Below are 12,674 nucleotides of genomic sequence, written 5' to 3' on the forward strand. Positions count from 1 at the left end.
CCAGGAGGTTCAGGTTTGAAAGATCCCACTGCATCCCAGGTATGCCGATCTTTTTGTTATTGAACCCAAGGGCATGAGTGCCCTTTTCCCTTGCTTGCATTTGGGTTGGTTAAATTTTTGAAATTTCCCGAAAACAGGCAATCACTGCAATTCTTTCAGGCCCTTCAGAGGCCCAGAGTTAGGTCACATTCCGGCTGCTGACCTTGTCTTATTAAACCCATTGTATGCCTTTGAAAAGCCTTGGAGAACTGCTGATATCTTGGCAGTTTGATGCACACATTGGAATTAGGCAGAGATAGCCTTTCAGGCTCTCTGGGCCAAGTTAATAAATATATCTAAATGTGTAGCTTGAATTTACACATGCAACTGCCAGGATTGTATTAAGAAACCATCACTTTACAATTGCCCAACCACTCATGTACTATTTTTTTTTTTTATTTAGAGTTTGTAGAGCGCGTAGTCACCACGAGGGTATCCCAGCGCTAGAACCTTGTTGCTCAGGAGGGGGAGCGGCTAGGTAAGAGACCGGATTAGGGGAAGAGGAGAGTTTTGAGGGTTTTTCTGAACCGAAGTAAATCGGGCTCTGTTCTGACGTTCAGAGGGAGTGCGTTCCACTTGAGTCTATTAGCCCCAGCACAGCCAAATATTATTTTGGAGTAAACTGCTATTCCCCCAAGGCTATTCAGGGAGCTCTGTATGCACCACAAATGCATTTTAATGCGGTGATGCGAACACCAGCATTAAAATGTGTTTCCTTAACCCTTGATGCGTGGTGCCTGGCAGGGCTGCACATACTGCTTGTGTTCTGTGCATTACAGAGTAGCATATATTACCTTCTCATTCAAATTCCCTGTCCCATTCCTTACTAATACAAAAATCTCAAAGCAAACCAAATGTATACATGTGAACTAGTAAAGAGAATGTGTGCAACAATACAATTGATAGACACCTAAATCTCTTATCACTTCAGAAATATTCATGGCATGTTCTCTGAACTCAAATCCTTTGTACCAAACTGCAATCCATTCCCTTGAACTAAATTGAATCTGTAGTGTTTCACAAAGGTAGGGTTTTTTTCCCAGCCGCTGCTCCACACATGCCTGTATTGACCACTTCATCCCATTTCACCCATGAGGCTGTCATCATTTTTCAGTTGGAAAGTTTTGTAATGTTCATCAAAGGACACTTAACCTATTAGTAAAATAAAGATATATAAACATGTATATTAACTACTAGCGGTCACCAGTAGGTAGTTCTAGTTAGGACTTAGTTTCCATGGGGAAAGCATTTTTTGGCTTGGACACAACTTTGACATTGCTTAACCAATCTTCATGAAATTTCCCAAAAAGTTTCAAGGTGGGTTCTATTGTTATGGAAAGTTTGGGGGTGATCTGTGAAATGGGGACTGAGACTTTAGGGTGCAAAATAAGGTTGCATTTGTAATGTTTATTCCCATAGGAACATTTAGCCACACCTAAAGCCTGAACTGTTGAACAGATTTACACCAAATTTGGTAGGGAGGTAGATGTGATTGAAGGAAGTGTCTTTTGCTTTTTGGTGTAAATCCATTCAGTAGTTGTTGAGAAATGTAAGTTTAAAATTATAGTGATATCTCTGGCCGCGGATTTTTCGCAGTGGTTTCAAGATAAATCGTGAATGCACGGCAAACTGGAATGCAAACTGGAATGCTCTGATTGGGTGGATGCAACCCGAAAAGGAAGTTACGGGCCATTTTTCAATCAAAATGTTCCCGGGGCTGAAAATGTAAAAAAAAGCTAACATAAGGGGTCAGAGTGGAGGTACTCTGACCCCATGTTTGAGAAATGGAGGTGTTAGTGACACAAGTTATGTGTCCAAAAGTTTTTTTTTAATTGCGCGCTATATTTATGTACCTTCGTGGAAACAGTGCGACTATCGACGCTGTTGCAAATATTGGTAAAAAAATATATCAGTGAATCATTAATATGCATTGTTATAGAAATATTGATTTTTTTTATAAATGTGTTGATAGAGTTAGTAAAAAAACAAAAACAATTAAGCTTTAGTCGACCATGAAAATTACAGTCATAAAAGCACGTATCAGAATCATTAAATATTTCAAGATAAAAGTGCACAGTTAAAATATCCAAGTTAAAAGAAAAGATTAAATAACAAAGACACCTTACATTAAAAATCTAGTTTACATGATATCCAGACATAATTCAAGTCCCAATAATTCACCTAAGGTGCAACCTCCCAAGATTCGAGAGACATGCTTTTCCTCAACCGCAGGGCCTTTTTCAGAAAAGTGGATACCCTCCAGGCCACGTGTTCATTGTCTTGAAGTAGTAGGGGAACAAGTGCTGGACGGCATTGCCTGAGGCCCTGCTGTCACAAGGGGAAGTAACCAGACTTTCCTTAATTCTTTAAAAAACTTGCAAAAAAAGACTAGGTGAATGGTGGACTGCTCTGAGCGGGTGTCACATAAGCAGGGGGGTAATACTCTGGACCAGCCATTCATTCTGGGTGTGGTCACTAGTCTGTGTACCACACCCAGTCTGAATCTTATCAGCAGCATTCTGTTGTGTCCACTTGGGACAAAATTTAAATAAGGTTCCATATCCAAAGAGCTAAGCCTTAGTTGGTGTTGGATGACTGTAGGTTTGGAAGCCTCATCTGCTATTCTAACAGAGCCCAACATTTCGAGGCATAGAGCTGGGATTTGAGTAAAACTCTGGGTGACCAAGATCACTCATAAACCTATAGATAAACTTGAGCCAAGGTATCTTCAGCACCCCATCCAACTTAATACAGTCAAGCTGGATGTCTCTATTTAAATGGGTCTGCTCACTGGTCCAGATCCTATGCCATAGAAGAATTGGCTAAAGTTTGATAAGGTCTGCTAAATACGGGAGGCCCAACTCCTCATGGCACACAAAAGAAGATGTGCCAGGATGGACGGAGAGGATATATCGAAGGAAAGCGTTTTCCAAATTTTGTAAGGGAAGGGAATTCGCAAAGCCCCACACCCCTGCCCCGTATATCGCTGCTGAAGTACACTGGGCCTTGTAGATTTGCAAGAGTTCGCTGGGCGGCTTCCTTCCCAGTCTCTTTGCAAAAGTAGCCAGGGCACTGGTTGATCTACTAAAACCCAGTTTTTTCTGCTCAATTGCTTGAGTGCATGTGTCGTTATAACAGAAAAGGATGCCGAGATACGAGAAAGTAGTAGTAGTTGCTAGCTTCCTACGATCCAGATAGATGTCCCGACCCATAATGCTCCGGGTGCCAGTAGCACAGTTCATTATAAAAGTTTTGGAAAGATTAATTTTTAAGCCCAAATCAAGCATGAAAGTATTAAAACTGGTCAGGACCCTTTGTAACTCATTAACTGTACACGCCATTAAAACGGCGTCGTCAGCGTAAAGGAGAGCCGGTAAAGGTCTCCCACCTACCTGAGGAAAATCATGCCCACTCTTAAGGAGTGGCTCGGCCAGACCTTTAATGTATAAATTAAAAAGAAAGGGGGCCAGGACGCAGCCCTGCCTGACCCCTTTTCTAACCAGAAATCCTGCTGTACACTGACCATCCACCACGTATCTTACGCTTGCTGAAGCTCCCTCAAGAGTTAGTCATATAGTGAGTTGTCTACTGTTATGGTTAGAACTTAGAATGAATTAAGATAGTTACAATTTTCGAATGTGGTGCTTTTGCTTTCCTCTTTAACGATGCAACCACTGCGTTCGCGACGACCAACGTCATTGCGATCTCTGGTAAACAACGGAAAAAAGGTTTTAGAGATGGTTGTTCAAGAAATACATTAGAAAAACATGAGTTTGATCTGTACAGTAATAAAACCCTAGTGTGTAAAATTCTGTAGTATACGTGCATATATGTGTTTTTACTTTATGGAAAAGGCGCAACCATTCTGCTAAATGGAGATATTGTGACGTCCCAAATAACCGCAAAAACTGAAAAACGGTCCGAAAGATGGTTTTTAACAAAACTTAATAATAACATATGAGTTTAAATATGTTTTTAAAGTATGTGTATAGAAATATGTGTAGGGTGATGTTCAGAATGGATTTTTTTACATATTATTTTTGGATGTGTTGGTGGCTATTGAATGTCTGCTTTTGTTTTCTGTTTTCGTGACGTTTCCACAGGGATCGCAATGTCGTACCAAATATATATATAAAATGTAAAGAAAAAAACAATGCTTACTAATCTACTGAAGAAAATACAAGGGTATAAAAATACCTCTTATAGAGCCGTTTTAGATAGAAAATACAATTGAAAAACCTTAAAACTTAATTTAAAATATCATGCGTTACATTGATGTTATAGTTGGGAAATAGAATTTGAAAAATCTCACAAATATACTGTAAAACCCAAAGGTAACATAGACGTAATAGTGAGGATTTAGCATGTAAAAGACCTTAGATATTCACTGAAATAACAAAGGCTACAGAGACGTTATAGTTAGTAAATAGTATTTAAAAAAACCTAAGAAATTCAGTGAAAAAAACAAAGGTTACAGGGATGTTATGGTTAGGCTGATATTTCACTCATACAAAACCAGATAAATTCATCAAATTATGGTCCCACCAGTGCACTGTTTATGACCTCACATATTGCATCACTCATGACATGGTCAGTGACATCACTCATGACATCTCAAATGACATCAATGATGACATCACTGATGACCTCAGCCACAGGATCTCTGACATACCCATTCAGACCACATGTAACCTTTCATACACCCACTCCAACTTCCACACCACCATTCAGGAAACCATTGACACATCCTTACCAGTACTTACATACCCACTCACTGATTCATAGGTGTACACACACATCCACTCAGTCACCCATACAACCACTCATATACCAACTCGCTCACTAATACAGCCACTGATATATCTACTCATATACCCATACAGCCACTCACACACTGTCAGTCACTCATAGACCTACTCACATCCCTACTCTCTCACCTACAGAGTCACTCACACAACCATTTACTCACCTTTACAGTTATACACACTCAGTCACTTACTCAAACAGCTGCTAACACATACTCACTCACTTAAATAGTCACATCAACAGGAGACAGCATACCTACTATGGCCTGAGTTCAATTAGAAAGCCATATTTGCCAGATCTGGAAAGCAAGGCTTTAGTTCAGAGACTATAAAAGTTTGGCACACTTCTTCAATAGTTAATTTTTCTCCCATCCAGCTGCCAGGCTTGTTGGCATTATGGATGCTCTTGGCAAGTTAGAGATGGCTTGTGGTGGCCAGAAAGGTTACATTTTATTGGCTTGCTTTGCACATTGAGCTTTCTTCAACAAGTCATCAATGTAATACTACAAAAAACAAACAGCTGATATGATCAATCAAGAGTCAGTGATCCTCCTCTGACTCGTTCTCTTCTCCTTACACTTCAACATAAAAAGAGCTTCCAGTTAATCCTTCATTGTTCAGCCATTGGATGTATGGATCACCTGCAGTTCTGGTCACAAAATGCCAGACCTTTTGTGCATCCATAAACCTTCAATTACCTGGATCTTTGAAATGCAAGTTCCTTACCTCTGCATTCTTCATCATTTGTCAAGAGGCCACAGTCCTAGTGATAGTTTTGGATGGAAACACAATTAATAATTAAATGAACTCTCTTTGTGGCACAAGTTAACTCCTTTGGTTAGTTCATGACATTTGTGAATGCCTTTAATGTCTTACATTTATTGAAATATATATGACAGCTGCCTGAGCCTGTATGAAGAGTACTCTTTCAAGTTACGAGTTCTTTACCTGATTGATCTTCTCAGTTTGGGCAGGATAATTCTGCCATCCTGTTTGAGAGTTCATCACCACCAATAATCCAAAGTTTTATCAAATTCTATTTAATAGTTGCTTTGGTTTTGCTTCAGTAACCCTTATTTTTCATTTTTAGGAGCTCTTTGGCTTCAGGACACAGACATGTCTTAGCATCGCCTGTCTCCTTGGGTACATCTTCTCTGTGGGGTTCCTGATACTACTCTTCTATTGGAAGCCGGAGTGGGACGTCTGGGCTCACTGCACGCCCTGCACTTTTGAAGAAGCTGATGTTATTTTACTTCGAACCACAGTATGTTAGTTTTATCTTAAACACTAACTTCAAAATTGTTGGGATAAGAGGTGAGGTGGCTTTCCAAAACCTGATGAGGGCTTTGTAGATGATTCATTTAAGTGTGAAACGCATTCAGAATATGTAAGCATAACAATTTGCTGTTTCTGGCTCAGTCTAGTCTGTTTGTTGTGTCCTGCCCCAGCTGGAGCCAATAAAGGATGTTTATATTGGCATCCACATGTTACAGCTGTCTAGAGATGATGGGGCAAATCCTCAAATATAAAACCCACTTATAATTGTGAGGACAGGGCCGGCTCCTGCAACAGCCACTGTGTGTTCTGGTAAAAGTGTGACCTGTCTGGCTGAACGATTAAGTCTTTATTTTTATAAAGAGCAGTGATGTTATGCCATGGATCTTGGACAACTTACAGAGGTTGGTGAAGACACCATGGTTCAGTGGTACATTCACACATCCTGGTGTTCACCATCTAGTTTGAAAGATTAGTAATACATTTGAATGGATGAGATTCCACAATTTGAGCAACGAGGTCACATGATGTGGTGGGTGAGAGAATTCTGCTCTGTCCTTTGACAGAGTTGAGCTGGTGGTAGCCCTACCCTATTTCCATTAAAGGGGCATTAGACAACATTTAGTGTATTAATGGAGGCCCTCTGCACCAAACGTTGTGATGGGAGAGGTGGAGTGAATCAGTGCCCGACTGAGTTGTGTGCTGTGCATATGTTGATATGTTAGAGGTACTGACCAGACTCACTGGCAATGAGTATAGGAGTCAGGCAGCTCTGGCCAATCTGTGTTGGGACAATGAAGAATAAAAGGTATTTCCAGGAGTTGAGCAGTGGAATATGAAGATTTGTGACCAGTGAATATTATTTAGTCAGAAGGACAAGAAACTGTCAAGATCTTTTGCCCAGCATAGGCGTTGATTCACTAAAATGCCAGAGGTAGTGGAAGTGACATCCTACATCCTATTACTGTATTGGCAACACTGAAAGTCATGTAACATAACCTTAGACCTGATAAAATAACATCAAAATAATTCTACTTACTTTTTCTCTGATTCACTAATTCCCACTCTCTTGCTCACTCTCACCCTGACTCTCTTCTACTTTATTATACACTCACTTTCTAGCACACACACACACACGCACACGCACACACACACATAATCACTTTCCCACATGCTAACATACATACTCACATTTGTACATGCTCTCTTACCCACACTCTCGCTCAACCACACGCATATGCTATGCAGTGAAGAGTATTCTAGTTTACTAACCTAAGATGCCAGTGAAACTCCCTTTCCAGATCCTGCTGCTCTACTTTGTATTACATTAATAGTGAACGGCAGAATATTATTCACGAAAGCGTAATACAAAGTGAGCAGAAATAGAGGTTGGAGCTTGAAGCTAGTAATGTGAGACACCAATGTGTTCTTGCCACTGATTTCGACACCTTTATGGCCAAAGGTTGCAAAGGCAGTGCCAGGGGTTGTGATGGGCAAACCAGGGGTCTCAGCTGCGACCCATAACTGATGTGCATGCAGCCCAATGCTCTGAGTATGTCCAAGGTAAGGTGTTCTCATCAACTGAGCCACTGGATGCTTGAGGGCCCCTCACCATTAACCTGGGATTGGCAAAAATATTAGTAGAAACTGGAAACAGGCACCTAGATAAACGAGATGGTATTTTTCTATTGGGCAAAGCATTTTATAGATTCATGGGAGTTATGATGGGACCCTTTTCAGCATTTTGTTTGCATTTTTTAAATCTAGAACGGGGTGTCAGAAAGGGATCTGGAAACAAGCTTCCTAGAACCGGTTTCTGCTGTCTTCAGCCAGGCTTGCTTGAATCCAGTGGCAAAGTGAGCAAGGGACTCACGTCTGAGCATACCCTGCCAACTTATGGTGATCAAAGCAAAAACCAAAGGAAATGATGGACGGAGTGTTGAACATTGCAAGCCTGGCTGAAGACGGCTGAAATGCCAGAAACCGGTCCTAGGAAGCTTGTTTCCTGTCCAAGGAAGACATGGCTTGGCAGTTCAGGCTGGACTGTTCCCATGAGGCACAGGGTCAGACTGATTTGCATATGGCCATGTCTGAACTGGGGTGACAGAGTGGGCTAAAGAACGGTGATGGATTAAACCCAGATCAGTTGACTGGGGGTGAGTGCTTGCAATGTTCAACACTCTGTCCATCATTTCCAGAACAACAAAACCCTGTATATATCAGAGGCTTGTTGTTTTTGTCATCCCTAGTCTCATAAATGCTACTAGCTGTAATAAATTCCAATAGAGTATTGATTCCATAATACTCATGAGCACTCCCACTCAGTAGATTTGAGAATGTTCCCAGTTGATAACAGAGCTACAATGCCCTTCTGGATCTCATCCCGATGAAGACAAGTATACTAATGTTCATTGGAGGGAAACCTAAATAGTAAAGTAGAGTTCATTTTCTACCCAGGGCTGACCATGGTATTTCATCGTGGAGCCCTGTTTCATGCCTCCTAATACGGTACACCCACTTCTGTTCACGTATGAAAAGAGCTTGTGATAACTCCCTCGTAGATGGTGCAAACGAGGGTTTATCAAGTACAGTCCAATATATGTCCTGTACTGTGTGTCCTTTTTTCGCAAAGTGTAATGTGAGGCGTGTATTTGTCCTGGCACATCGGATATTGCTCCTATGCTCCATTATCCTCAATTTCACCTTTCTACAAGTCATCCCAACTGTTGGACGGCGACCTCAGAGGAGCCGGGAAGGGGTCCTGACTACCCTGAGACCCACCCTCAAAGTATCGTAGCCGGGCACTGGCGGGAGACTCCCCAGGGGGAGGAATCTCGTATCTAGGATCGTACTTCTGGCACCACACGACACAGAGTGACCACACCGGGTATTCTGAGAAAACAATCTTTATCAAGTAGGTTATCACTGCAAATATGTACAAGGTGAGCACGGGCTCAAGAGTCTCGGAAGGGGTAGGGGGTAGCGAGACAGTCTCTGGTAAAGGTTCAAAGCAGGGACGTATCCGGCGCACAGCTCACAATCCTCGAGCTGGGGGATACGATGTTGTAGTCGGGGTCCGGCGGGACCGTGAGAGTCTGTTGGAGCCGCGAGTCACTCAGCGGGCTCAGGTACAGGTTCGGAGGTCTTACGAGTTTCAAGGAGCCGCGAGTCACTCAGCAGGCTCAGGTACAAGTTCGGAGGTCTTACGAGTTTCAAGGAGCCGCGAGTCACTCAGCAGGGCTCAGGTACAAGTTCGGAGGTCTTACGATCTTCAGGGAGCCGCGAGTCACTCAGCAGGGCTCAGGTACAAGTTCGGAGGTCTTACGATCTTCAGGGAGCCGCGAGTCACTCAGCAGGGCTCAGGAGGGTCCAAGTTCCAGGAGCCGCGACCACGTCGGCAGGCTCTCGTTGTTCCAGCGTCGAATCTGCCGGACAGACCCAGAGCACCCCTTGTTATAGGTCGACCCCTCTTTGATGTCCGGAGTCTGTGCAGGCAGGGGTCTTGTCACCTGGGGGTCGCTTGTCGGGATTTCCTGCTATTGTCTTTTGATCCTTTCAGGGCCGGGTCGGGAGGAGTCCCAGACACCCAGCAGGCACGGAGCCAGCCCTCAGGGAGGCCGGAGGGCCGATCGAAACCCATCGTCCCGGGGGAGTTCAGAGGTGCGATAGAAACTGCTCCTCCCTCTCTCATCCCCTGGAAGCGTGATGTCCTCCAGCCGGAGTGGCGCCTCTAGGCCCGGGTCGTGCTGGGGCCGGGCGGCCATCTTGGTGCATGAAGTGGGCACGCAGGCCCGGGGTGGCCGAAAGGAGAGAGGCCATGGACGGGGATGTCCGGGTCGGTGCGTGTGTCCTGGTGGGGAGGTTCGGCTGGGCCGTGTGCTTGGGCTGCAGGTACCAGGTTTCGGTGGTGCGGGGGCACGGAGGGCCATTCTACGAGGCCGGGTCCAACACCAACATAAATCAAATCACAGGGACACTTAATTATGTAGATGACGTTGGAAGAGTTACAGTTCGTATGTACTCGCTGTTGCCAAGGATATTTGAGGCCCACATCTATCTCTTTTGTATTCTTCATCAATGTGCATACATCACATGAACAGGTGTCAAATTCCCAGCCTCTCGAGGAGCCCCTCGAGCTCTGTTATGTGAACGGGAATGCACCAATTGGTCCTCAATGTTTGGCCTCTCCTAAATGAGAAGAGGGGTTTCTCAAGTCTAAGGCCACTAGAATTCAAAATAAGCCTGTGTTTCAGAATGATACGTTTAATGGCAGTAGAGGATGTATTAAATGTGGTGACACAGATAGTGTTGTTTCTAGTCGGTCTCTCTACTTTTTACAGTAACGCCCCTCTAGGGCAATTCCATGCTCGCTTACGTGCCTTCCTGATTACTTGATTTGGGTAGCCTCTGTCATCTAGTTTTCTTGCAAGAGAGGTGGCCTCTTCCCTAAATTCGTTCTGAACAGTTCCTGCGAAGCCGCAGGAACTGGCCCACAGGGAAGATTCTCCCTCAAAGATCTTGGATGGAAGCTCCCAAAGTGAAGGAGGCCATTCTTATCCGTAGGTTTGTGGTGGACTCTTGTTGACAGTTTGCCATCCTTTGGAAAAATAACTAAGTCCAAAAAGGGAAGTCTGTCCTTAGTGATCGTGGTAGTGAAATGCAAGAAGGGGTTTTGTCTATTCAGACATTGCATAAAATCATTTATAGATGCCTCATTGCCTCTCCAAATGAGGAGGACATCATCTATAAACCGTTCCAAACCCGTATCTTTTGTGTCCATGGATTACCAGTACCAAAAATATGTTTTTGCTCAAAGGTGGATACATACATGCCCGCTAGACTTGGTGCAAATGCACTGCCCATCGATGTACCATGGGTCTGCAAATAGAGAACTCCCTTGTACTCAAAAAAGTTCCTTGTCAATGCTAATTCAGCCAGATGTAAAATAAATGGTCTAGGGGTCTGATATTGCCAGTCTAGTTAAAAAAGGAGCTCCTCTACCATCCTAAGAGTTTCAAGTTGCAGAATATTGGTATACAGGGATTCTATGTCCAATCCCACCAAATATTCCTCGTCAGGGTTAAAAACCATGTCAGTGAGGAGATTAAGGACTTCAGTTGTTTCCTTTCCGTATGCCCTCCTACTCTGAGCCAAAGGTTTAAAGAAAAAGTCACAAAATTGTGACAAAGGCTCAAGTATAGAGCCTATACCAGCCACGACAGTTCTCCCTGGAGGTGGTCTGGTTACTTTATGCACTTTCGTAGGGTATAGAATGCTGGTGTAATGGGATATTTCTTTAATAGAAAACTGGCCTCATGTTCAGTTATCCAGTCATTACTCAGGGCTTCCTCTATGATAATGCCAATTTCAGGATCAGTCTGGAGGATCTTGTAATTCCTCTCATCACTCAATAATCTCTTACACTCCTGTTCATACACTTCTTTAGTTTGTATAACTATAGCTCCTCCCTTATCTGCTGTACATTGTGAGACCGAGAATTATTGCACCTACAACCTAGACCTATGAGTACGATATGGGGCAGGGTGCCTCTGTATCTTTTATATTCTGTTTGATGATGTGGAGGTATTCTTCTTTCTTCAGCACGTTTCTCTTATAGAAAAAGCATGCCATTAGTATTTATGGATGTGGTTCGCAGATTGTGTGAGATATAGGCCTGGGCTAAAATTCCGTTCCGCTCGCGGAAATTGCGATAATTTGTCAATTTCCGCAATCCGCATTTTACTGGAAATTTTTTGCTTGCTCGCGCTGTAAAATAATACATTCTCGCGTGCGCGCGATCGCCTTACCTGAATCCCCGCGTTCGCCGGCAAGTTATCCCGATCCAGTCGCGTTCTCCACGAGATGTTGGATTGTTGGTATCCATTTGCGCTGTCTCACGACAATTCGCGCCCGCAGTGACGTCATTCGTTGCACGATCACGTCTTTCTTCTCGCGATCATGCACCACGAGACAAGTGAAAACAAGATGGCCGTGCCCGTGAGCAACCGCATGGGTAAGTTGGCGAGCCGCGACCATGCAGAAAATACCGCGAACGGACGGGAAAAAAACTTCCGCATCTTCGCGAAATTTCTGCGTGTTTGCGGAGATTTTTAACATTTTCATGATAATTTGCGAAAGTGAATTTCGCAAATTCTGCCCACCCCTAGTGAGATATATACCATTGGAAGGGCCACTGTATGCCCGAAGAGTTATAAGGGTGTGATATTCACTACTTAAGAGACACCCTCGTCGCACCAATTGGGTTGTTTGCGAATGTACGAGAAATATTGAGAGCACACAACAATAATGTTCCTTTGTATTGTATTGATGTATTGGAAACAGTTTGTTGTTACTGTTTTGTTTTTTTATCTTTCAGTTCCAATTGGGAGAGTAAAGTTACAAACTGCTCCAGACTAACAGGTGGAGTATAGGCCATCAAAGTGGGCATTGAGGGTTTTTTGGAAAAGTAGCATAGGGATCCAACTTGTCCTGATGAATGCCGGAAAATACGTTTTGAACCGGCAGAAACATGTTGACCACTATGCAGAACGGAGG

General features: G+C 43.4%; 1 protein-coding gene across 1 annotated transcript in view; it reads left to right on the plus strand.

Annotated features, from left to right (window-relative positions):
• The window catches only part of LOC146788643 (putative cation-transporting ATPase 13A4), a 383,399-nt gene that overhangs the window by 61,109 nt on the left and 309,616 nt on the right, over positions 1 to 12,674 (plus strand). Inside the window, 1 exon segment of the mRNA XM_085635852.1 lies at positions 5,935 to 6,108. Within this exon segment, the coding sequence (XP_085491978.1) occupies positions 5,935 to 6,108 (174 nt within the window).

Source organism: Triturus cristatus, chromosome 11 (genome assembly GCF_964204655.1).
Source record: "Triturus cristatus chromosome 11, aTriCri1.1, whole genome shotgun sequence".
NCBI lineage: Eukaryota > Metazoa > Chordata > Amphibia > Caudata > Salamandridae > Triturus > Triturus cristatus.